Source organism: Phycodurus eques, chromosome 14 (genome assembly GCF_024500275.1).
Source record: "Phycodurus eques isolate BA_2022a chromosome 14, UOR_Pequ_1.1, whole genome shotgun sequence".
NCBI classification, from domain to species: domain Eukaryota; kingdom Metazoa; phylum Chordata; class Actinopteri; order Syngnathiformes; family Syngnathidae; genus Phycodurus; species Phycodurus eques.
In genome coordinates this window covers 12,437,249-12,464,246 of record NC_084538.1, presented here as the reverse complement: position 1 = coordinate 12,464,246, position 26,998 = coordinate 12,437,249, and the positions used below count along the sequence as shown (strand labels likewise).

General features: G+C 40.8%; 3 protein-coding genes across 5 annotated transcripts in view; 2 read left to right on the top strand and 1 right to left on the bottom strand.

Moving 5' to 3' along the window:
* The first annotated feature begins 813 nt into the window (after positions 1 to 813).
* On the top strand, positions 814 to 10,437 carry cipca (CLOCK-interacting pacemaker a). The gene is made up of 6 exons (XM_061696699.1): positions 814 to 964; positions 1,664 to 1,784; positions 3,321 to 3,490; positions 5,427 to 5,751; positions 5,839 to 6,163; positions 6,503 to 10,437. The coding sequence occupies exons 2-6, from the start codon at positions 1,679 to 1,681 to the stop codon at positions 6,522 to 6,524; spliced, it is 948 nt and encodes a 315-aa protein (XP_061552683.1). The 5' UTR covers positions 814 to 964; positions 1,664 to 1,678; the 3' UTR covers positions 6,525 to 10,437.
* Positions 10,438 to 11,749: 1,312 nt separating this feature from the next.
* zdhhc22 (zinc finger DHHC-type palmitoyltransferase 22) lies at positions 11,750 to 16,869 on the bottom strand. The gene is made up of 3 exons (XM_061696809.1): positions 16,848 to 16,869; positions 12,658 to 13,215; positions 11,750 to 12,569 (listed from the first exon to the last, which is right to left on the bottom strand). Exons 2-3 carry the CDS (start codon positions 13,211 to 13,213, stop codon positions 12,298 to 12,300), a joined length of 828 nt encoding a protein of 275 aa, XP_061552793.1. The 5' UTR covers positions 13,214 to 13,215; positions 16,848 to 16,869; the 3' UTR covers positions 11,750 to 12,297.
* Positions 16,870 to 19,603: 2,734 nt separating this feature from the next.
* Positions 19,604 to 26,998, top strand: part of tmem63c (transmembrane protein 63C) — a 32,744-nt gene continuing 25,349 nt past the window's right edge. For 2 of the 3 annotated variants that reach the window (XM_061696842.1, XM_061696845.1), the window contains exon 1: positions 26,931 to 26,980. In XM_061696842.1, the coding sequence (XP_061552826.1) occupies positions 26,946 to 26,980 (35 nt within the window). In that variant the 5' untranslated portion in view covers positions 26,931 to 26,945. Of the gene's footprint in view, positions 19,669 to 26,930; positions 26,981 to 26,998 lie in introns of those variants that run through there. The other variant, XM_061696843.1, reaches the window with a different exon arrangement.

Below are 26,998 nucleotides of genomic sequence, written 5' to 3'. Positions count from 1 at the left end.
ATACTTGAACTCCTCCACATGGGGCAAGTTCTCATTCCTGACATGGAGAGAGCAGTCCACCCATTTCTGACTGAGGACCACGGTCTTAGCTTTAGAGGCTCTGGTTCTCATGTGCCGAGGCTTTAGAGCTGGTCCACTGTTCCACAGCCAGAATGAAAACCACGCTGCTCCTCCTGAATCTAAGACTGGACTTCCCGACGGACTCCTCTCCAGCACCCCCAAATAATAATACCAGGGACCAGGACCCCTTCTACCACCCTGGTTTATCAATCAAGAGGCACTGTCCCCGATGTCCATCCGATGTTGCCGAGGCTTGTCAACCAGGACAGCCCCATGACATCCAGAGCCTTGAGGAACTCTGGGTGGATCTCATCCATCTTTTTAACCACCTCTGTGAATTCAACCCCAGAGACCACCTCAGAGTCCCCACACACTGCATCCTCCAGAGGGTGGCCCCGGTGACCTGCGTCCAGGCGAGAGAAAATATAGTCCAAAATAAGTACTCATTATGGGGGGGTCAGAGCCATGCTTTGTCTGTTCTCTCACCTAGGATCCGTTTGCCATGGGTGACCCTACCAGGGGCATAAAGCCTCAGACAGCTTCGCTCCTATAGGAACATAGGGACACACAAACTCCTCTACCGCGATAAAGTGACAGCTCAGGGAGGGGATTATTATTATTATTATTATAGTTCTCTTTTTTACTGAAGTATTGTTACAGTAAAAAAAATCAAGTGGGTGTTATACTCCAACAGGGGGCAGCAGGACTACTTGTATTGCTGGTTGCCTCTATGGATACCAAAGAAGAAAAGGAGAGCCGTCAATCCTGCCATAACAAGAAAACAGGGAAAGGCTGGATAGCAAGACATCAATATACGTAGTGGGGGGGAAACAAAAACAAAAGCAAAAAACTTTGCACGTGTTCCCAGTTTACGGCCATCTGTTTTTAATCCAGAGTCGTATTGGTAAGGTTGACAATTTGCCTCGCAGATAAAGGTTCTCTCCCCACGGGCTGGTTGCCACGCCAACTGTATGCTAATGTTAGCTTATGTACCCAGTGAACAGTTTACAAAATAAAAATAAAAACTCGCGTGACCAACAGTAAAGTGGAGCATTCTAATAATTTTAACAGATTTATTATTTAAAGCAAGCGACAGTAGTGACTGAGCGTTTGACTTTAGTCATGTGCTATCTTGTTAACGTGAGCAAACGTCGCAACAACGCTGGCACTCACCAAGTTTCGTCGTTGTCGTCTTTTTGTAGCCCACGCTAATGTCAAATTGCATTCTCGTGAATGTTTGGAACTGTATTATGACGCGTTTAATTATTAGGTCCGTTATCCCTTGAAATGTTGAATGTGCATTCGCTGTTGTTTACGTCATTTGTAACTTGACAGCAGATTAGGGTCATAATCATTTTTGTGACCTATTTTCGACCTGCATCACTGACATTGTTCATGTCCTCAATGAATCTGGAGAGTGAATCATGTTTTCATCGAACTAATTACTAAAATTTGTTTCAAGCTCTATGGTGTTGTGTCGCTTACCATTTCATGTTCCTTAATTTCCCCCCAAAATTATTTGAGTGACTCCCCTGGTGACTCCTGACGGGACAAGCCGAAAGTCACAACAACATTTTATGTCCTCCTCCTCCTATACTCTCAGCAGGGTGAGACAAATATGAGCAGCTTTAGTCAACCCGTCCAACACAGGACATCATCATTCACAAGGGTAACACACCACGGCACATCCAAGCAGGACTTGGAACGTGATTCGGGCTTCTCAGGTAAATGTAACAACCAACACTTTTTTTTTGTTTTCAATATTTTGGATACAAGCACCGTTATAGCAAGTGTTAGTATACACGTGTCGACAAAATTGTTGGTACCCCTGTCTTAATAAAAGAAAAACCCACAAAGATCAGTAAAATAACTTGGAACTGACAAAAGTAATAATAAATAAATAAAATACTAAAAATTAGCCAATGAAATTCAGGCCTTGTTTCACATGTGTTGTCCAACAGAATCATCTTTAAAAACGAAACTAATGAAAAGAGCCTGGACAAAAATGATTGTACACTTTTTATTGTACAACCTTTTGATGGAATTACTGCAATCAAATGATTTGTGCATATCTTAATGAGACTTTCAGCATGTCTCAATGGGTATTTTGACCCATGTTACCTGAGCAAACCTTCTGCAGACTAGGCATGGGTCAGTTACTGTTTTCAAGGTATTAAAAAGTATTATTATTATTTGAAGTCTGTGTAGGCAAAGTGATAACAACTCCTCCCCTTATCATTGTTTTTGCTAGCAATGAAGAGTGAGCCCTACGACTTATACCTTTGTTGAAAAAGTCGTCTTTTGGGAATTTTTTGCACAGCTTGGTAGAGGAAGGATGTGCATAACATGCTTACGAGCTGTAACTGTGATACAGTGAAACCGTGATATTGTTCTTCACGGTTATCACGCCTATCACGCCATCAAAATCTGATACCGTCCCATGCCTACTGCAGATTTTGTTTCAGCTTCTTATCCCAGTAGTGTTTTATCAGGTTCTTTGGAACAGTAAAATGTTTTGTTCTCAGGCATTCTTGTTTTTGTTTTTTTATGCTGTGTGTTGGTGTCTTTATTCTGTTGGAAGACCCATGACCTGCAACTCCCAACAAGCTTTATGACACTGGGCAGCACGCCGCTCCAGAATGCCTTGATAGTCTTTCAAATAAATTCATAGATAGATTTCATTATACCCTGCGCACATTCAAGACACCCTTTGCCAGATTTAGCAAAGTAGCCCCAGAATATAACTGAGCCTGCTGTTTGTTTCACAGTAGGTACAGTGTTGTTTTCTTTGTACCCCAGTCAAAGGCAGAATTGTGAGTGCCCTTTTGTTGAAGAATGAAAAATCTACAATTGTCACTGGGATAAGAGACTAATAATGAATAATAATACTGGGATTTGCTTAAATGCATATTGATAAACCACAATACTCCTGGGGCAACGTTCTTATGATCATTGTGGGGTTTTCTTTCAGTAAAAAAAAAAACAACAAAAAAACCACACACACACAATCTGAGGGAGAGATCTAGGCCACATTGCATGTCTTGTAGTAGGTCAGTTTGGTCTTAAGTAACACAAAAGTGAATCACCTGGGCCGGTTGAAACCTCATTAGGTTGATGGTTTCTTTTCCAGGGACTCTCAAGATGCTTATCTACATCTCCCAGCTAGCTGTTTCCATAATACTGTTTTAATGTTCTGCCACAGGTAGTGGCAACATTAAACTGTTAAAATGTGATGCGCTAGCTTGTATCCTCCCCTCCAGATGCCAGCTCTGAGTACCTGAGTGCAGTTGATTGGACCGACTCTGAGGATGCAGGCGGAAAAAGGTCCACGGTCGGCCAGGATGCGGCTGGTGTGCAGGTGGCTGTGATGGGAGGCTCGTATGCTGGACTTTCCCCGATGCTCATTATGAATAACTTTGTCCTTAATCAGGTAAATGTAGCATGAGCACAGGTTTTTATCTTTCTAGATCTTTTTTTTTTTTTTTTTTTATCTTTCTAAATCTCTTACCTTGCTGAGAGTTTTGGCTCTGTCCGGCTATCTCTCTATCTATCTCTCTGTCCATTCATTCTTTCATTGTGGTAATCTAAAATCATGAATTTCTACTTCTCTAAACTACTTGTCACTCTGCATTTTGAGTATTTCCTTTAGTACCTTAGGAAGATAACATTTTGTTCTTTTTTTTTTTTAATTATAATTTTTTTTTACATTTTCTATCTGCTGCACTGTCTCTCAGTGACCTAATTATTTAGAAAAGGGTTCATTTTGTTACATCACTATAGATTGTCAGTCAACTAGGTCATGCTCCAATCCTCAAAAATTGAATCGATTTTTCAGGAAACACTGGACCTCCTCTTGGTCTGTGGTTTCTGGTGTGATTTCTCTGAGCGTGTGGCTACTTTGGTAAATTATACATGCCACTATCTGTACTCTGGACCGCACCAACAAGCGTGTGATTCAAAGCACACTGGTGACCAATCCAGAGATGTCTCGGTATATTATTTTTCTAGTGGCCCAAAGTTCGGGATAATGGGACAATGGGACACGGCAATTATTATACCTTCCTCCATTTCCCCCTTGCCGTTTACAGTACAACTCCGCCAAAATAGCACTCAGAAATCACTCTGTCAGCTCCGCTCCCATTGGAGAAGATTTTTGACGTCACCGCCTCAACTCTCCAGAATAGAACATTTTACTATTTGACGACGCGACGCTGAGCGTCAGACGCCCTCTGCGGTAACGTCACGTCAAAACGCGGTGATGCCCCCTCAGCACACACACAAGGAATGGGAAAGTCGAGGGTGTTAGACACTTTGCCAAGTGCAGTGTGAAAAGGCCTTTTGGGTCTGATTTACCAAACGTTTGCGCATGCAAAAACATGCGCAAACGTGATTGCTCATACAAACAGAAGCTGATATATTAAAGGGGCGCTGCCAGGATTACATGTGCCAAATGTCCAAAATTGTGGTGCAGTTCATTTCGTGCATTCTGGACATATGCATAGATTCATTTAGCACGGGCAATGTGATTTATCAAAACTCGGGCAAATAGTGATGACTGACTTTGCGCGTTGGATACTGCGTCGAAAGGCAGATGCAAACCCGCACGGTGCCAACGTAATGCAGACAAAATGAGAAGCGGTGGGGAGAACTTATCAGCTCCAATAAAACATTTTTAGATGCCAGAAACAAAAATTATTGCGACATATTGTCTATTCAGCAATGGAGTTGGCTTGGAGCCGGTCACAAGGAGTCATGCCATATCAACTACGACAAAACTACTTTCACCTCTTCATTTCCATGTGTCTGGGTCATTTTAGCATGCTGTGACTATTGGTGCTGGCCTTTGCCAGAGGAGTTTCCTGGGTGTGGTATCCCAAGTTATAAACTCAATGTTACGCATAATGGCCAGATAAATCCAATTGCCACAAATTCCGGACACGTCAAATCAATCAGAGCCTGGCTTTTATGCGGTTGCTGGCTTCCCCCAAACTATCGGCACAATCTATTTATTTTCTATAACTTGTGTAATGTTTTTTCCCCATCTTCCACTAACACTTCCACTTCTATCACTTCAAACTTTATTTTGCACTTTCAGTGCTCTACCAAATGTTTTCACCATCAGAGCTACCCAAAGCGCAAAACCCTCTTTCCAATATGGCGGTCTCCACCACTTTTACATTGGTTTCCAACAGCGTGCGCAATCTGTTAAGCCCACCGCACATGAGCAACACAGCTGAAACTGACTAAACTGTGGCGCAGGGTTCAGCAACTAGTCTTATGTAAATTCAAATGACTTTTTATTTTTCAGTGTATGATCTTCTCTTCCATTAATGTAGTCAATCATCAGGGTTTCGTATTGTTTTCAGCCTTCACAGGTGACTCCAGCAGAGAAACAGTGGGGCTCTCTCGATGTCATACCACAATCTCAGATGGTTCTTCTTCAACCAATGATCTCGCCAAGTGCAACCCCTGAAAATATCCCACAGTCAAAAACCTACACATCCACCCTCAAATCATATACCAGAATCGCCCCAAACCCAGTGGACACACCCTCTAAAAGGTCAGGATCCTCAAGAATGAGGGGAAGTTCATCCTCAGCATATGACCAGCAACACAGGCGACATCAACAAGGCAACAGGCAGCACGGCACTCCCATCCCTGAGTGGGCCCCACAGGCTCCCAGCAAAGCAGGTTTGTCCAAGTTTGATACATCAAACAACCACTCAGCTCTGTCGGCTAAGAGCTCAGACCCGCTTAACGAGAAGTGTCTCCCCTCAGTGACTGGGACCACCTCTGTGCCCCTGTGGACGTATCAGTCTAGGACTGAACTGGGCGACACCCAGCTGTGTCCTGACATTTACTCGGACAGCCTCTTGGCCGAGAGCAACAAGTTGAAGCGTTTCAGCAATACCTACAACATCCTCAGCAACTGCGGCCTGCTGGGCATTACTATGCGCACCAAGCAGCTGATCAAGGAGAACAAGCGGACCCAAAGTCAGTTGCTGCAGCTTCAGGAGCATACGGCACTCCTGCTGGAAGCTCTGGGAAGTGGCGACCCTCAGCTGTGGACTAAACTGCAGCTCTCCCTGCAGGACTATAACATGTAATGGTGCAAGCCACGCGAGCAGAGACCTTACTTTACTTGTTGGTGACTTAACTAACAATTTTGAGGTGCCAGCATGTCACCAGTATCCTAATTCAAATAGTCATCAATACTAGCTTGTATAATTATGACAGCCACTGCTTTCGTGCTCTTGTCAGGGAGGCTCAGGTTGTGGAGATTACGCTATGTTTCAGAAAAGTTCCAGGACTGCTGTCACCAAAAATATATTTCAAACCCGAACTATGTGATCTCGCGTTCAATGTAATCACCTTGACACCAGCTCTCTGCAGACATCAACCTTTTTCCCACATGGTTTGATATACATATTCTCTGTGTCAGGTTGTTAAGGAATGAGCCATGATGAGACCAATGAGACCAGACTTACCGAGGAGTGGCATCACTAGTGACGTGTCATGGATCTTTGAGTACGACCTTGAGACCAAGCGGCAGAGCCTTGAGTGGAGAACCTCGACATCACCAAGGCTAGAGAACGCACGGCAGTCAAAGTCCAAGAAATGTTGATGGAATTCTTCGATATGAGAAGCGTTGTCCACTGCTAGTTGTTGCCACAGGGGCAGCGATCCACCAGGACGTCTGCAAAGAAATCCTGCTGCATTGACTTGGTTCAGTGCGCGAGAAGAGGTGTGCGTTGTGGCAGGACAACTGCTTCACCATGACAACGCACCTGCTCACAATGCCCTGAGCATCTGACAGTTCCTGGTCGAGAAGAACATTGCGTTGCTGGAGCAACTTCACTACTCACATGACCTAGCTCCTTATTTTTATTTATTTATTTTTTTACTTTTCCAAGCTCAAGGAGATGAAAAAGGGGGCACCGTTTTGAAGACGTGTATGACATCAAGATGGCTCTGATGACAGCAGCGAATGATCCATGAAGAATCTTTCCATGAAGGCGATTAGAGAAGGCTGGGAAAGTGCATTAGACCGCCGGGGAGATTTTGTACCGTATTTTCGCGACCATAAGGCTATTAAAAGGCGCAGTCTCAGTTACGGGGTCTATTTCTGTATTTAACACATGCATAAGGCACACCGTATTATTTGGCGCAGGCATGGTAAAACAACGCTAGTTTAAAACATAAGGTAGCATGCATGCATGGTAGCGTATGTTTTTAAAAAGGCAGCGGGAGCAAAACTGAGTTCGGTTGTACTTTATTGAAGTATTTAACAATGTACTCACGTTATTTGTTGATCAATCATCAAAGTCCTCATCTTCTGTATCCGAAATGAACAGCTGGGCAAGTTCTCCATCAAACATCCCGGGTTCCCTCTCGTCATTGTCGGAGTCAGTCTCGTTGCCGGGGGGCTGTTCAGCAATGATGCCGGCTTTCGCGAAAGCTCGACAACAGTCAAAAGCAGATACCTTAGCCCAGGCATCCACAATCCCTTCACATATGGTGGCGTAACTCGCCCGGCGCTTCATCTTCTTGACTTGTCGAAGCTCGTTTTCCTGCCTTCTCCACTTGCGAACCATGGATTTGTTGATCTTGAATTCTCTCGGGGCAGCTCGATTCCCATGTTCCTCCGCGTAAATGACAGCTTGCAGTTTAAACTGTGCTTCGGAAGCGTGTCTCTTCGTAGGTACCATTTTCGGGGGTCCTTAGCCAAATCGATGTTGTTTTGCACAATGCACATACCGCCGCTATATACCTACTGGGGGCGTGCCTTTAGCGGCCTCTTTGACGTGCACTCTTCCCCCTTTAACGTCCGCATGCTGTGTTTATGTTATATATTATGCAGTCAACGCATAATATACAATTAAATGGTGGAACATGTTATGTTCCATGAGATTGATCGGCATTCAGTTTGTTTGGATTTCAAATAAATGTTCCCCATTACAAATAATAGAAATGGATGTGTTCTCGAGTTGAATACTTTTTTTAGGTAGCGTTTTAAGTAACATTTTTGCATTGTTAATTGTCACGTAAGTACAAAAAGTCAGTGGGTGTTCAATTTCAGGGATAGGTTTCGTTGAGGTTCTATTGTCAGCGTAAACATTACCTCAGTAATGCCTTAATTTCAATTCTGTGTTTGATCGCCATTCAATTTGAGTCACACGAGCCAATTGGAACGCTATGACTTTTTGTATGAGTTTCTACTTAACAAAATGTTGAAGACTTATTTGCTAGTCCTCCTCTAAATAAGGTTGAAAAAATAATTGTAACAAAAGGATGACTTGTAATGACATTTGCAGTACAGTAACATGATCTTAGATACATTGTCCCTTTATGGCAAACATCCATCCATCCATTTTTTGAGCCGCTTCTCCTTAATAGGGTAGCGGGAGTGCTGGAGCCTATCCCAGCTATCATCGGGCAGGAGGTGGGGTACACCCTGAACTGGTTGCCAGCCAATCGCAGGGCACATACAAACAAACAAAGAACCATTCGCACTCACATTCACACCTACAGGCAATTTAGAGTTGTCAATTAACCTACCATGCATGTTTTTGGGATGTGGGAGGAAACCGGAGTGCCAAGAGAAAACCCACGCAGGCACGGGAAGAACATGCAAACTCCACACAGGTCGGGCCGGGGATTGAACACCAGTCCTGAGAACTGTGAGGCAGACGCTGTAACCAGTCATCCACCGTACCATTTTTATGGCAAACAGTATACAAATATTAATTTCTACAGATGCTCTTAGAACCGTGCAACCTCAGCAGTACTTGTGAACAAAAAGATTATCCTACCTTTTTAAGTATTTCGAGAGGTGGGTAGAGTAGCCAAATATTGTACTTAAGTAAGAGTACTGTTACTCCAAATATTTACTTGAGTAAGAACGTACTCAATGAAAAAAATGACTCGAGTAACGTTTGGGTAACTTCTGTTTTTTTTTAAATCAGCATGAACATCAAATAAAATAAATTTTAAAAAATAATATATGGGAGTGGACCCAGACCTGCCACCATTTACATTAACTGCCCAAAAACCAACAACGCATGCATTGGGCCCTACAGAAAGATTATTTGCTTTATTCACTGAAATTACTTGATGAAGAAGCTGTTTGCTGAACAGACTTAGTGATTGCGTGTGCAACACCATGTGATAGAGCTAATTTTGCCACATCACTACCAATACAATAGAAACATCTGCAACTTACTGCAATGTGTTTTCTCAAGTTAGAAGCGGGCTGAAATATCCAAGTTTGGGCAGTCACAATTTAAGAGCTGCATGACAAAGCTGTTGTTTTTTTTAGTCTGCAAAGTTAACACGCTCGCGCTTCTGTTTTATTTATTTTTTCTCCCAAATGAGTATTTGATTGGCTCGCGAAGGCTACGTGCGTGGTCATGTGACTGCCTTGTGTTGTCTGATTGATTGGTGAATTGGAGTCAAGTGACAGTGATCACGTTGGATTGGCGCAACGGGCGCCCTATGCAGAAGTCAAAGATGGAGTCTAAAAGTACAAGCGCACACGCAAGAATGGACAAATAAAAGTAGCGAATGGCATGTCAATCTTTGTAACGGAGTAAACGTATCGATCCTTCTTCACATAAATACTCAAGTAAAAGTAAAAAGTACGGTGCATTTAAAGTACTCTGACAAGTACAGTTTTTCGAAAATGTTAGTTGAGTAAATGTAACGGAGTAAATGTAGCATGTTACTACTCACCTGTTTATTTGTGATGAGATTTTATTCTTGTCAAAGATAAAAGCTATTATTTAATGTTCCCTAGTACATCGAAAGTTTCCCATAGAAATGTGGTATTCATTGGTTAAAAAAAAAACAAGGTTTAATTGTATTAAGCAAAGCTATGTAGCCTCATAATGTTTTTTTGCTTTGTTTCTGTTACTTCCATACTTGTTCCTGCAGCTGTTTTTTGTTTTGTTTTTGTAACGAGGTCATAATCATACTATTATCGCTGACAAGTAATAGTAACATATCAGACTCTTGCACTTTAGTGACCAGAATATCGCTCTGCTTGAATTTATTTTATTTTTTTTAATATGTAAAAATTAATGGTTAACTGTGCCTTTTGAATATGTGTGTGCTTGTGTTAGAGCTTGGACTGATGTACCTTTTTACAATGCCATACCTCCCCAAATAAACAATGATGACAGGAAGCCTTACAGTACATGGATGAGTTTTAATGGCAAGTTGAAATACTGCAGTTCTTTTATTTTGTCAAAGCATATAATAAGCAGTAATAAGATGGAGACGTAAACAAATCTGTCCTGTTTTTAACAAACAAATTGTAACTCTTTTCGTGAAACGTGCCTGTAGTTGTAAAAGTCACAGTGACTTATAGTCATAAAACTTTGTTTGAAAAATCATTTAATCTCTGTCCTTTATTCTGCAGGTACAAAGATCCTTTCCTCACCCAGTGAATACTTGAAATTGATATTACCTTATACAGTGTATCACCTGAGTGCTGTTTAATTGGAGACTCACTTAATATAGCACTTTGGATTTATATGTGTAGTGTAGCCAGAGCAGACAAAATAGCTGTATAAAATTGTATTTAATGAACTCTAAAACATCTTTAACATAATACTGAATATGCCAAACATTTGCTGCATTATAAGTGGAAAGTGCTTGCTATGCATTACCCCGTCCCATCATTAGTATTAGCAGTATATAGCTATTGCTTCATCTGCGGGGCAGTTGTGTACGAAGCATGTAAGTAAGACATGATGTTATGGCACATTGTGATTAATACCCTGGATAATTACAGTGTGTAGCCCATCTTCTCCCAAGCTGTCCCTAATTCTCTCGAGCAGAAGACAATGTTATGTTGATGCTCATGGATCACTGTTGCCTGTTAGCCCTTAACATCAAATGTAAGAACTAAAATAGCATTTCCGGAATATTCTCTGCTTTGTGTGTGGAGCATTCAGGTCACATTCGAGTTGAGCGCTAAATACAAAAATGTAAAGCAATGTATGTTTATGATAAACCTTGATAAATATAAATATATATATATATATATATATATATATATATATATATATATATATATAGTCCTAAAAATTGCCTTTTCAAACGCTACGTAAAAGAGAAATGTACACTACTATATATACTGTATATGGCTCCTCTCCTTAAAGGAATGTATGCCGAGTGATCCTTAACTCATGATGAAGCAAATGCAATGGAACCTCTGATGTTGAGTGGACCAAAAGTTGTCCGATTTGAAGGTCAACCAAAATGTGCCTCTAAAGTCGAACACAACTTTGTGAAGTTGTGAAACATTGACTGCTCATTGCAATATGAGCACTACAATCAATTAAACACTAATTAAATAAATACATTTTACTAAGCAGTTGTTTACAGCATGTAGCCATAAGCATAATGGATAATGAATAGCATGAAAATTAATGGAGATATTTGCAATCCAATGGCACATTTTTGCTGTGCATACGTACTAACAATCTGTTTTGTCCCCACCAATCATTTTGAACATACATGTATGCAAACCCTTCCCGCAGAAAGGGTTATAATGACTTAAAGGTAAGATGCCGGCAAAGCACTACCTTTGTCTTAATGAAGCTTCTCAACTCACTTCTATGAAAATTAGTACAGTACTTTTATTACTTTGGGCATGAGCAAAAACAGCAAATAGGTGAGTTTTCAGCAAATAAAGAAGGATAGGCTCCCCCCCAAAATAAATCTGCGACTAGATGATTTTGCAAATACCAAACTGCGAATATGCGGAGTTCACTGTACTTCATAGATCTTGGCTAATTCTGACATATTTATTCAGTCCAGAAATAGCTCTAAAACACCTTTACGTGACATATCATTCTACATAGATGTTCCCTCTCCATTAGGTGTCTTTCTTCAAGGGGTAAGTAGTTTTAATTGATCTTAGTTTTATTATACAATGGATAATGTGTCGCTATTATTACGATGTATATGTGTTCTTTTTTTTTTAAGTGTTTTGAAATTAGAAAAACAATCCATTATGGACACTGGTCAATTCTTTCAGCAACAAACTACTTTTCCCGTAGGAAATAATAAATTGTCACATAATAAAACCTTTCCAACTAAATTTTTTTGTGATTTTAGAGGTTCCTCTGTATTTGCATGTAAATGATTTGCCCTACAGAGCATTTATTACAAATTGTTGTTCGTGTGACCTATTGGAAGGTGCTGATAAATTAATAATAAGATTAATGCTCAGTCTTGCTTGATTGCCTCCTCAGAGCACATCTCCGCTGTGTGCACAGGCAAAATGAGGCCTAACGCCCAGTTGGTGCCAAACACATCCGTAAGGTTGCTTCTCCAGGGGCTGCGATTCTCCACAAGCTGCCCCCTCTGCATCTGACACCAGGTCTGACCCCGGGCCACCAACAGTACTTGCTGGCAGCAGAAGCCTGCACACACCAGCCCGATGCCCAGCCACACATACAGCATCAGGACCAGGAAGAGCTGCAGGCCGGAGATTGTTCCTGAATTGAGGGGTAGGAATTCCCTAGTAAGTCTTACATCGTCATGAAGTGGATTTGTTGAAAAAAAAAAGAAAAAAAGAAAACTCACCCGTGAAGAAGTAACCAATGGAGAGGGGGAGAAGGGTCAGGAAGGTCAGCGGGTTCTCAAAAGAGATGGAGTACTCCACTGTGAGGAAGGCCACACCAAGAACCAGCGAGTACAAACAAGTGCACGAAGTGTAGATGCAAAACATGATGAAATAGCGCATGTTTTTGTTGCCAATACAATTCCCGGTGAAGAAGCAGTGGTGATCCCGTTTGAGTATAACCTTCTTGCACAGTTTGCAGAAGTGCCGGCCATTCAGGAGGTAGTGCGCGTCCACTTTGTCTGAGCAGTGCGGGGAACACACCGGGACCGCCGTCTCATTGGCACTCGCTGCAGGATACAGGATAGTCATCGTATAATTCCCAAGGGCGTTGAACATCAGGAAAAGGAAAATGACCGTGTGAACAGTTGTGGACCCTCCTGGCGAAGTGTCAGGGCTGGGGAAGATAGTTGGCATGAAGAAGCCAAAGTGCAGGATGAAGGTGACCACTGTCGCCGTGAAAAAGTATGCAGGGGCTACAGCATTGAGAAGCCTCAGCTTGAGCATCCGGGTGAACATGCCTGTGTAGGAGGAGAGGGGGGCAGACACACAACATGTCACCATCCTAAATCTGGAATCATTACCAGGAGAGATGTGATGATAATCATAGAACTGAAAATGGGTATTAATTCCAAGTGAGAAAACATCTGACTGCTCAGTACAATATCCATCCAGTTACTGGAATACCTGTCCTCATAAGGGTTGTGAGTAACAGGAGCCTAACCCAGCTGACTTTGGGCAAGATGTGGAGTAGACCCTAGACTGGTCGCCAGCCAACCGTCAATTTGATCGGATTTCTGTCTCTGTGAGCTGCCATTTCAAACTAATCTGCCAACAGACTTCAGAATTAGTAGTGCTGGCCGATGTAGTTTAGACTATACTGTATTTGCAATGGGACTGTTTCTTTAACCAATCAGATTTCAAATTCCCTTCATGACGTTATAATTCTTCTGTCGTCTCTGGTGAGTATAGTGTATTTTATTTTCAAACACCATTTCCAATTAATTTGGGATGTTGTGTAAAACATAAAAACAGAATACAATTTGCAAATCATGTTCAACCTATATCAAATTGAATACACTACAAAGACAAGATATTTAAAGTTCTTGAAAATATTCACTCAATTCGAATTTGATCCCTGCAACATGTTCAAAAACAAGGGGCATGTTTACCAATGTGTGACATCACCTTTCCTTTTAAAACACTCAATAAGCAGTTGGGAACTGAGGCTTTGTAGGTGGAATTCTTTCCAATTCTTGCTGGATGTACAACTTGTGTTGCTTAACAGTCTGGGGTCTCCATTGTCGTATTTTGCACTTCATAATGCGACACACATTTTCAATGGGAGACAGGCCTGCACTGCTGACAGGCCAGTCTAGTATTCACACTCTTGATGAAATAAGCGGGGACGTCCCCGAAAAAGATGTTGCTTGGATGGCAGCAAATGTTGCTCCAAAACCTATATGTAACTTTCAGCATTAATGGTGCCTTCACAGATGTGCAAGTTACACATACCATAAGCACGAACACCCCCCCATACTGTCACAGATGCTGACTTTGGAACTTTGCACTGATAACAATTTGGATGGTCGCTTTCCTCTTTGGCCCGTAGGACACAATGTCCATGATTTCCCCAAAAAAATTGAAATGTGGACTCGTCAGACCACAGCACACTTTTCCACTTTGCATCAGTCCATTTCAGATGAGCTTGGGCCCAGAGAAGCCAGTAGCATTTCTGGGTGTTGTTGACATATTTTCCTGTGCATGGTAAAGTGTTTGTAGATGCAGCAACGAACTGTGTTAACTGACAATGGGTTTGTGAAGTGTTCCTGAACCCATGTGGCAATATCCTTTACACAATGATGCCGGTTTCTAACGCAGTGCCACCTAAGGGATCGAAGGTCACGGGCATTCAATGTTGGTTTTTGACCTTGCTGCTTACGTGCAGAGATTTCTCCAGATTCTCAGAATCTTTTGACGATATTATGGACTGGAGATAATGAAATCCCTAAATTCCTTGCAATTGTATGTTGACAAATGTTGTTCCTAAACTGTTGTACTATTTGCTCACGCAGTTGTTCACAAAGTGGTGAACCTTACACCATCATTGCTTATGAACAACTGAGCCTTTCGGGTATGCTCCTTTTATACCCAATCATGACACTCACCTGTTTCCAATTGACCTGTTCACCTGTGGAATGTTCCAAATAGGTGAGCATTCCTCAACTTACCCTGTCTTTTGTTTATCCTTTCCGAGCTTTTTTGGAACTTCCAAACGTCATTGGAATTGGGGTTTGTACATTTTTTTAAATTAAATATATTCTGAACTGCTCCAGATGATGTACATAGGACAGTGGTATGCTGTTGTATTGCATTTTTGTACAGTATTGATGGTTTCTATAATTACGACGTGATAGTGGAGATATTAAGAGGTGGATTAAAATCAGTACCAATTACTGTAATGCTGGCTCAAAGTTCTATGTAGTCCCACTATATTGTCACAAGATGGCAGTGAATGGCAAGGGTTATGATGACCCTGTTATAGTCATTGATCGGGTTCTCATGAACAAAACCGAAAACAAGGTGCTAATAATGCTCAGCGTTGATTGAGACTATCAGAGTCAGAGAGGTGTTCTTTTAACAATGTATTTTGTCAATATACTCCTACATTAGAGGAACACAATATTAAAAAACCCTCTCGTGGTGCAATTCAGCTCCAACCACAACAATAAAAATTATTATTATACAGTCTTTAGTGAACCTAACATGCTTGTTTTTGCAATGTGGGAGGAAGCTGGAATACCCGGAGAAAACCCACGCCAGCACAGTGAGAGCATGCAAATGTTGGAATATGTGGCATGCTCAGTTACCGCCATATTTATTGTTTTTCATTGGCTTGTTTTAAATATATGGCATAGATGTGTTTTTCATACAAATATTTATTGTAATTATGCCTTTATTCTCACATGAGCATAGCTTATTGATAGACTACAGCGTGTTCCGACTTCAGGTATAAATTCAGGTCACAGCGCTGCCGTATAGGAGCGTAACTCTGTTGGAAACTGAGGATCCCTTGTAGTTTTTTTTTTTACTACCTGACTAATTTAATCTGTATAACAGGTTGGATTTGCCTTTCATTTGGAAAATATTTGTTTGACAGGCATGTATCACAAAGGCATGATGGTGATTTTGTACGTCTACAATGTCTTCTTCCCTACTCCTTTTTAAAAATGGAAAACTAGAGGTATTTTAAAGTCTATTGTGGATTGTTCAGGTTTTTTTTTTTTTGTATTCATGTTGAAAATTTAAAGATAATGTTATTACTTGGCGTGTAAAGGTATGTATTTGGTACGCCTCTGATATTTGACTATACTGTTTTCATTTTTGTACACGCATTTGTTTCTTACAGTTTTTCTCAATGCTAAAACACTGACTGAGGATCAGGTAATCCATCTTGAAAATTGGGTTGTGTTTATAGTTTAGACAAAATGATGGATAGTTTAAAAAAAGTGTCTTTGTAATTAAGAAAAACTGTAATAAGGTGCTCTGAAAGGCACTTTGAACATGTAAGCACGCGTTATCTTTATAAATGACATGTTTCCAAAGGCTATTTTTGAACAATAATTTGTTTTTATTGCTCTTAACCTTTATAAAGGTAGGTCATACAATTGGAAAACAAGGGAGACAACAGTTGAAAACTGCAATCGACAACCTGACAGAGAGAGAGAGAGAGAGAGAGAGAGAGAGAGAGAGAGAGAGTCGTCAGCAGGAGAAAACTCATTTTAATAAATTGGGTTCCCTGGACCCTTAGGGGCCACGAGTGGACCAAAAATACCTCGCCCTCTGCACGGTGCTCTGCTAACTCTGCTGCGTTTGGGTGGAAGATGACAGCTATGCTCGTGATTCAGAGCCTCAAAGTGAAAACACCAGGAATGACCCACGGTGTGCCCTCCACTACCACCCCTCTCCACCGGCCACACACACACCTCAACACACGCTCCGACTCCGCACTGTCAATGTTATAATCTAAACTCTACACTGCTGACTATATCGAAAAACGAGACGTCATTGGTGTGATTATTGCGTGGAAGGAAAAAAAGACGACGACGATGATGATGGTGGTGGTGGTGATGAGACGAGAATGGTCGTGTACCTGCAGCCGTGTGGGAGCTGTCCTTTTCAGCACCGCGGAGCTTGCTAAAGTGCAGCCGAGCCTCGCAGGTCTCTCTTATTTACGCGTGGCAACCTTGTGCCTATCTCTATCGCCCCCTGCTGGCGGGGATGCCTTAAACCCCCCCCCCCCCCCCACCCCTTTTTCCATAATCCCATTTCCCATCGCATTTATCTGATTTCCCCCTTCCCCATGCCTAGTTAAATTTTATTTATTCATTTTATTTATTTATTTTTTACAATTTATCTAATTAAATAATTTGACTATTCTATACATAATAAAATTAAGAGTGAAATAAAGTATTTGACATATACGTTCAAAAATTTGCGATTATTTTAATAATTGATTATGATTAAATCATGATAATAAAATAAATAAATGGGCACAAAACATAATTACCTATATTAAAATAAACTGTTTTACATATTTATTTATGTATTGTATTTATTTTTACCTAATCTGAGAATGGCTTGACCAATCTGTACGTTTTAAAAACCAAATGTGGCCCTTGCGCACCAAAGTTCGCCCACTTCTAAATTGAATGCAGTGCATCTTATTTATTGTATTGTACAGTACTGTAATTGGGCTGAAAGTGCAATGCAGACTATTCCAGCAGATCACACTGCAGCCTCTCTAGAGTGTTATAGACGATAAAAAGAAGATACTGTAGTTATAGTCCTTGAATGTGATATGCTGAGCAACTTTGCTTTTCTTTACCTCATGGCTGCGCCATGGTCAAAATATTCATAACACCTCTTAATATGATGCATTGCAACAAGAATACTTTCGTTTTTGCTAAATACTCTGGCAGGTGTCAATTAAAACGGAATATTATTATCTTACCTAAATATATGCAGTATGTATTAAATACTGTTCTTGTGGCTCCAAATTTGCAGGTGTACCTAATGTTGTCAATGACAATAATGTATATATTAAATACATCCGCAGTACAGGGGTACCTCAATAATTAGAATATTAAGGCCATTTATTTCTATAGTTCATTTCACAAAGTGAAACATATAGAGATTATAAAGATTCATAAAACACAGGAAAATACTTTCATTTGGGTTTTTTTGTTTACAGAAAGCTACATATAATCATCAAAATCTTAAAATAAAATATACTGTACAAGCACAATGAACTATTTCATTCTGCGTGAAGTGACTCTTATATGAGCTTAACTTTTTTAATTTAACTACTAGAATAAATTCAGTTATCCAAATTTTCAAATTTGAGATGCACCTGTGCATGTTTTATGTAAAAGTTATTTTAAATAGCGCAGGCATAGTTTGAGTACTTTAATACCTGACCTGTCTGAACAAGCCAAACATGTCCAAGTTCAAAGCCTTTCAAAAATAACAATGCTATTTTCTGCTAAAACATTTACCGTGAAGCCTTTCTGGTATACTGTAGCCTAAACATAATAATAATGATAATAATTAATAATGGCGGCACCGTGCGCGACTGGTTAGCACTTCTCCCTCACATTTCTGAGGACCCGGGTTCAAATTCGGCCTCCATTTGTGTGGAATTTGCATTTTCTCTCTGCCAGAAGAGATTCGACTGGCAGATAAGGCTCCTTGTGGGGTTGGTGTTGGGGAAAGCAGTGTGGTAAACTTCTCAAGATGATGCAGAGTAAGGTCTTGATTACTATCGGCAGTTGTGAAAGACAGTTAAATGTCCCATACTTTGGCTATTTAGACATCCATAGAGTGACTCTTTAACATGGAATTAGTATAAAAGTTTAAACAGTTTAGTTTTTGTCATGCAAAAGTCCAGAAAAGGCCCCTCTGACAGCTACTTCTGTTTGACCCAGTTTTGAATCCACTTTGTCCATATTTGGCTCAGACCAACCCCTTTCCTCTGATTGGTTGCTTCCGTGTAGAAGACCCACTTGTGACAGCGTGCGTGTTTGTTATTGTTGACAACGCTGGCTCGGAGCAGAGAGGTAAGCGGATATCTTCACTAATCATGTAGATAAGGTCGAGAAATTTGAATGACCTGATCTTTAGGCCTCTCGACAGAAAAACACCTTTAACTCAGAAATGTGTGGATGATTTTAATTCATATTTCACGTTTACATCCAAATACTATACAAAGATGGTTTGGTAAAATATGGCACATTAAGTAAAGGTGAGGCGGCACGGTGACCGACTGGTTAGCACTTCTGCCTCGCAGTTCTGAGGACCGGGGTTCAAATCCCGGGCTTGCCTGTGTGGAGTTTGCATGTTCTTCCTGTGCCTGCGTGGGATTTCTGCGGGTACTCCGGTATCCTCCCACATCCCAAAAACTTGCTTGGTAGGTTGATTGAAGACTCTAAATTGCCCGGAGGTGTCAATGTGAGTGCGAATGGTTGTATGCTTGTCTGTGCCCTGCGATTGGCTAGCGAACAGTTCAGGGTTTACCCTGCCTCTCGCCCGAAGATAGCTGGGATTGGCGCCAGCACTCCCATGACCCTTGTGAGGATGGACGGTACAGAAAATTGATGAATTGATTTTTTTTACAAGTATCTGAACTTCTACTTCAGTACAGAGTTCGAGCACTTTTACCACCTCTGACCTGCATACACATTGTTAATGTTTTACCATTCATTCGTCCATCTTGAATACAGAGGCAATTTAAAAATGGACTACTGTATTTGGTTGTTGACACTCCCTTAGAGCAGCGCGCTGGCAGGCGAGGAACCTTCAGACGGTCCCTGGGAAGGTGGGCGTTTCTTGTATTTGTTGCCTGTGGAAGACAAAACACAACGGCGGCTTCTCCCTCCATTCAATGACGCCAGCCCATCAGCGAGCGTTTTGAGGTGAGTTTAGCTCATTTGGAGCTTATCGGTCTTTGCTCGGACTAAAACGCGCATCGGATGGTTTAATTGCGCCATTTCTGCCGCAACGCTTTTTCATTAAGTTGAGGTGGGAATGTGGCTTGCTGTGCAGACAGTTGTGAGCGCTGCAGCGGGCGAGGGGACGACGAGGCGCCCTGATACATCGGACACAATCGCGTTTATAAGACTTCTAATGAGATCTAGACTTTTTTGGAACGCGATTACATCCTTTGGTGGTGTTTTTTTTAGTGGTGATGTGACGAGGGGGGAGCTTCTCTGGCAACGTGCTGCACCCAAAACAGACAAAACAGCTCCTCTTTTCCACCCCCCCCCCCCCCCCCCCCCCCTACAACCTGCCAGCTCCTCATTGCACACTTCATTGTATGCTTTTACATTCACTCCTCATCTGCCAGGTCCCTCTTGGTCAATAAGGAGCCTGTTATGATCTAGCCATTATTATTTCATCTCTCTGTTTGCAGTAACATACACGCACACGCATTTGTTCAGTAGTTTGACCTGTTGAATTCCAGCTAATTGCATTGCATTTCATGTTAACACTCACCACACATTGGTATGCTTAACAAGACATGCCTGGGGTAGTTGTCCATGTAATAAATCACACCGAGCAATTTTTGATAGATGATGGATGTACACACTATGATGGGACGAGGTCTTATAACAGTCCAGTTGATGTAGGGTTTGGAGTAGGCTATATAGTTCAAGTGCAGCACAGGGTTTAGTGGTCACCATGTCTGTCTGAAGAGGTTCAAATCTCGAGTTTGCATGTCCTCCACTACTCCTATTTCCTCCCACATTCCTAAAAAAATGCATGTTAGGTTTGTTAAAAGAGTAACTTGTCCATAGGTTTGAGTGTGAATTGTTGGTTGTTTACATAGCCTGCGAATGGCTGCCAACCAGTCCAAAGTGTGCCCAGCCTCTTGCCCTAAGTCATCTGGGATAGGCTCCAGCTCAACTGTAACACTGAGCACTGATAAACGTTAGAAAATGGATGGATTTACATTTTGTTTTAATGAGTAATCTTTTACATTATATAACATGTTTGGTGGTTGTTGACACAGGTGTGTGTAGAAGCCAAATCCAACACACAGAAATATTCGGCAATGACTTTTAATAATAACTGCGACAAGTCCAGTAACAAATCCATCCATGTTCTGTACCGCTTTATCCTCACAAGGGTCGCGGGCATGCTGGCGCTTATCCCAGCTATCTTCGGGCGAGAGGCGGGGTACACCCTGAACTGGTCGCCAGCCAGGGCTCCAGTAACAAATGGATGATTAGTAATTCACTCCAATTCAAAGCTCAGATAAATAGTCTCTGTAGATTTGGGTTTTCAATCGAGGTAGGCGTGGCTGACTTGCAAAGTGGAAAAACTCTGGGACGGCGCACAGGTGATCAGTCGAACTGTGACAGCTGTCACTTGGAAGTTCAGGGTCTCATCTATTTGTAAATAATCAGCAAGTGTCAGAAAATTGTACTTTAAATCTAACCCGTTACTCATGCATATTACTTAATTGGTATTGCAATAACAATAAAAATGAGTGGGGAAAATGTTGCAATATGAACTAATTAAACACAGATCTAAGTCTTTATTTTGGCACCCAAATTGATGTTGATGTTGTTAATATCTGTAAGAGGATTATGATACAGGGTCTTATTTGAGTGGCAGTCACTTGAGTGTTTTTGGTTTTGATGCTAAGCGTCAAAGTGGGTATTTTAACATGGGCAAGATTGTCTAAAATGTTTTAAATAGGTTGCAAACAAACTATCTGGATATGGAAACATACAGTAAATCAAAGGATGTTGGTTGCTCATGAATGAGAGTTTTAGGCTAGTGATTATTAACATTATAGCAATCAAGATACCACCAATCAAAACATTGATTAGCATCCAGTGGTTTAAGCAAAAACGTTTAATCCCACACAACTGTTTTTAGTAAACACACCCTGTTTTTGTTTTCAAAATCCCTATATGTTTTCTTCAGGGGATGGCTTTAATATTCAATCTAAGGATGCAACACAAGACTCCCAATTGAATGCTGGTCATTTTCAGGCACCGTACGTACATACATGAATATTACAAGAGTCATAGCTGAGATTGAAATAAAAGCCCTTGTCGGAGTGAGATGGATAACTGAACAGCTGTAAAGCGGTCAGCAAGTAGCTATCGTACATGTTTGCTGGCTGGCTGGCTGGGTCGTCTTTTTCCGTGTGTGTTGAATGCTTGCTATCCCTCAGCACCTTCAGTAAGTGAACAGTTCCAGTTAAGATCAGCGAGACGGAAAAAGTGGAGGAGGACTGCTAAGATCCATAGGAGGGATTAGGGTTTCACTAAATATCCTCGGTCGACTATGGGGAAAATAAGTGATCAATTATTCGATAAATATCTCCCTAAATGTTCTCAACTCATTTTTCCATGTCAGTGTTGTCCTGAGCTTATAAAGTATAAATCTATTTTTGTGTGTGTGTGGTTTTGAGGCAGCTACAGGCCACAGAGTGCAGATAAGTGCAATAACATCCAAGATATATGCACTTGACTAATCTATGTGGGTTACAACCATTCAGACTCACATTCATGTTGTCACTGAGTGGGAATAGAACCCATGCTACCTGCACAGAAGTCAGGCGAATGAACTGCTAAACCGTCAGTGACCAATCCTAGCTCATAGAAATATTAATGATGTACGTCTTCTTATCAGATATATTGCATGTATATGTTATTACACAATTGAAACCTGCTGATCAAATGTTTAAATGAAGATATAATTTGTGAAATGGTGTGAATGGATTAAATAAGATGCATTAGTGTATTAGTGTATTCGTCATCAGGACTCAACAGCAAATGAATCAATCAGGGCAGTTTTTGTTCATTTTGAGGTCATTTTCCCTTCTCAGTGACTTGAGTAGAAACCAATGTTTTCCCAGACAGCTTGATAATAGTAAGCTAAATAACTATGACATAGTGTGTTATTTAAACTTGACATTTACTGTTGGTTGCCTCAAGAGATTAAAACAAAAATTGTAATAGTAATTTCGATTTTGAGCGAAGCTATGTTGTGTGGCATATAAATGGACTGCATCTTAGCTTGGAATAGAAGCGATGTCTCAAAGGTCTGCTGTAATGTGCAGTGTTTACACTTTTTGGCACTAACAATAATGTGACTCATGTTTTTGCTCACGCCCATTTTGGATGTGCTCCTGCAGGATTTGTTGTGAACGAATCTACAGCAAACAGCACGGATTGGTGAGATTGTAGATTGTGTGGTTACAATTTCAACGCATGCTCGACTCAAGTTTTACGAAGATGCCAGATGAGTTCTAATGAGGGTTGTCCATACAGCAGCAGAGCAGACACACAGAACTCCCCAGGGGGCCTACTGAGCATGTGCAGCCAGACAGGAAGCAGGTGTTTAGTTTGTTGTGCATGGCTGGCATGAGTAGTCATTGCTCATCGTCAAGCTGAGGCTCAATCGGCCTTCACAGGAAGGCTGTGGGGATGTAGTATCGTCTGCTTGTCATCATTCGACCCCACCTCACTGATCTATGCTACATACGTCAATGACAGACTGAGAGGTGTACAAATCTTCATTGTTGCTCTCTTCACTACTGAGCAAGTGGTGAAAAGACTGTGGTGAAAGCTCAACCCCCTTTCACATCTCACTCAGTTTAATTAACTCTCCCACCATCTCTCAAGTCCATCACAACACAAACCTGTGATGCCCAATTGAGCACATTCTCTATGTGTAGATTTTATTTTATTTTCAAGCTTTGGTATAGCTAACCTAAAGTACTGTAAGTAGCGAAAGTGTTAGGCCTGGGCCAACAATTCAATTAAGTAGTGGAGTGTCACTCATAGCACAGATCTTCATCAAGGTCTGTCAGACAAACGTGGGGAGAAAGTAGAGGATTACCAAAAGTCAAGTTCTGATTGACTGGCGAGCGACCCAAGGTGTATTCTGCCTCTTGCCCCAAATCAGATGGGTTACGCTGAGGATAAGGATAAGCGGTAGAAAATGGATGAATGGATAGAACAGGTAGGCTTTGCTATTATGATTGCGGGGTGGTCCACTGCCTTTTCTGATTAGTATACTTTCCACTGATAAATTCATATATATATTTGCCACCCATTGCAAGGGTTTGTGGAAATTTGAATACAGTGTATCCTCAGTTATTTGTTGAAAAGCTCACCTATTCACTGTTTTTGTGCTCAGGCCAAAAGCCCACTCTAGTTTATGCCATCTTGTGGGATCCTGGTGTCAAGAAACTTTGCTGAAGAGAGATAGTGAAGTAGGTTGACACAATCTTGAGGAAAGCAGCAAAGAAAAAATACAACTTACTCTCTGCAATTAATGTGACTTGTCTCTCCTGCTAAAGGGCTAGAATTATGTCTTAATTTTAGTGAAGGTTAAGGGTTACTTCAAGAGATTGCAGTTTTAGTACACTCACTTATTAATGTTTATTTAAAAAGCACAGAACTTATCCTTGCAGTGTAATTTTGTTTTTTTTAAATATTTTTAATATATTTTTTTGGCTTAATTGTCTGTTTTTTAACTAAATTATTTTCTTGGAGTTGTCTGGTTTTGCAATGTAATAACACCAAAGACCTCTCTGAAAGACCTTTTCAGTAAATAAAAAAAAACAACAACAAAAAAATTTGGTTTGTGATTACCGTATTTGTATTAATACCCTGATGAAAAAAAATATTAGTTTTAACTGGAACTAGAAATAGAAACCACAATTAACAAGACAAGACAGACAGCAAATAAAACAGTCAACATAAAACTTCACAACTTAGGCAGAAGGAGAAACGTACTATAGAATGTCAGAAACACCACTTGTAGCTGAACAGGATTTGTAGGCCATAATCATTTGTGTCCAAAAGCTCAGTTTAAAAAAATAAAAATCACACTCGCTCTGTTTTCGTAGGAAGTTGGGACAGAGGGCTCCACTCCCCCACAAAGCAGTGAAACAACAAGTAGAGTTGACAGGAACACGATGTGATAAAAAATAAGTCAAACATAGACGAAGGAAAGTATTCCCAAAAAGGTACTAAAGGTTTGAGTTTAGTTTTACACAACAATTTTGTCTAGGAATTTCTTCTGTGAATGTAGTGCAATGTGCTTCATCTGGTGCGCCTACTGCAATATTGCCATAATGACATTTCCAGAGATAATCATTTTGACCAAGTTATGTATGATGTCCTATAATATGTATGTTTAATGATTGTTATTCTATTGTGGCGTAGAACTGCACCCTTATCATATCGAGAGCTATTTATATTGTGACTCATCTTGTCTCATGTACCAGAATATTAGAAACAGCTCTGTGTGACGCTGTGCAGTTAAACACCACTCCACAACACAACCTCTACAGTGTAATAAACATTGTTACCCGTGATAATGATATCTCTCTGACACTGCCAAGCAAGATTGATGTTTGTCAAAATATTTGTGTTTTCATTTTTTTTTTTTTAAATATATATTCGATTAGGAAAAAATAAACGTGCAAAATGACGCGTTTCTGCACTGACTGTTTCCTTCTTGACTTAAATAAATAAAGGTTACCGTCAGGGCTGTCACAGAAGGAACAACAGCTTTGAAGCTCTCTAATTTCATGCTGATTGCAAGTTGGCCCTGCGGGTAGTCTTCTCTCTCTCTGAGAGTCTGGCACATAACTACTGTAGGTGCAGAGGCTTGATAGTTCCCATTTTATTTATGGTTCAGTTCTCCAGCAAAACAAGCTAATATCTCTTTCAGGCAGGTCATGGATCTTGTTTGAGAAGGGTAGGGCGGGGTGGGGCGGGGGCGGGGTTTGTCTATTTCTGTCCACCAAACACTTTACTGTTGGTGCTTGGTTTGAGACATGTTTTTAATAGGATCATTTGATGATTTGTAGTTTGGCTGTCTCTTTTGTTTCATACGTGGTGGGGGAAAAAAAGTACATGTCCCCTTAAAATTAATACTTGGATATTCAAACTCATTCAGAGTTGTTATTTCAAGGTCTAAATATCAGCACAATCTGTGTGATTATCATTACAGTATTAGTATCATCAAGTTTGACTGTTTTTATGGGATTGTCATTAGGTCCAATACAAGAGCTGTATCAACAATTCTGCCTTTGTAAGGAAAATAAGGGGTAGATTGGTGACCTTATTTCACTGCATAAGAGGGGCAGAATATTAACCCCTCTCATTATGATGCAGTGCTTTTATGTGCCACTACAAACTACTATTAGAATGGCACTCAATATGTTAACCTATATGCAGTACAATCCTAATTTAGATCAGGACCAAGTTGTACACATTCATTGATTTCACATACAAATTTCCTGGATATGGCAGGATGTTTGGTTGACATTTGTTTGATTTGTTTAAATCCTTGCAATGTTAACTAAACAAACACAAGATTAAATAAAAGAAAAAAACTAATAGATCAAAAACAAAAATTCATACACAACTCCCCTGGCAGAAGTAATACCCAATATAATCTTACTGTAATACGTTTCTGATTGTGTCAGTTTGGAAAGGCAGAATGTAAAGTAAATGGGTGTAAATCCGCTAGAATAACTAACGGAAACATTTTTGCATATATTGTCATTGTGATCTTGTTGCTGACGCACTGGAACGTTAATGTGAGAGCCTTTGCATTTTCAGTGGTTGTTAATGACTCTAAAGTATTGGTGCTCAGAGATAATGTTTGTGGCAGCCACAAGGGCTGCTTTGCTGGAAATATAAACAAGGAGAGTGAAGCATAGTTGCAGGGTGTCACAGATTTAGTTACATTTTCATTGTTTTGTCTGTCGCCTTGGAGATGACATCCTCACTCATGGACACACAGACACACACTGCTATTTGTTTTATGCCAATTAGCACAGCAGTTTTCTTTTCCAGTGTTTTGTTTTGCAATTGTTTTATTGTCAGATACAGACTTCAGTATCTGGGATGAACACAACACAGAACTTTCCCTCACACCACCAGTGAGATGAATAACATCTGCTGCCTCGGTTTAGGAAGCCCGGTTTAGGGAAATGCAGGAGGGACGGGATTGGAGAAACTTCCAAGTAGAAAAGGATGAGGAAGAAATGGATAGGACACGATGAGAGCCAGCATGTTGGACTGTATGTTGGACTGCATTGAAAATGCTGAGTCACGGTGTGGCCAAATGTTGTGTAAATCCACACGGTGGTCAGCATCCTGCTCTTGTCTGGGGGTGGAGTTCGCATCATTGGAAGCCTACTTGTCTAATGCGTGAAGAAGAAAAGCTCATGAGCCCAAGAAGGTTTGTTCATGCCTATGT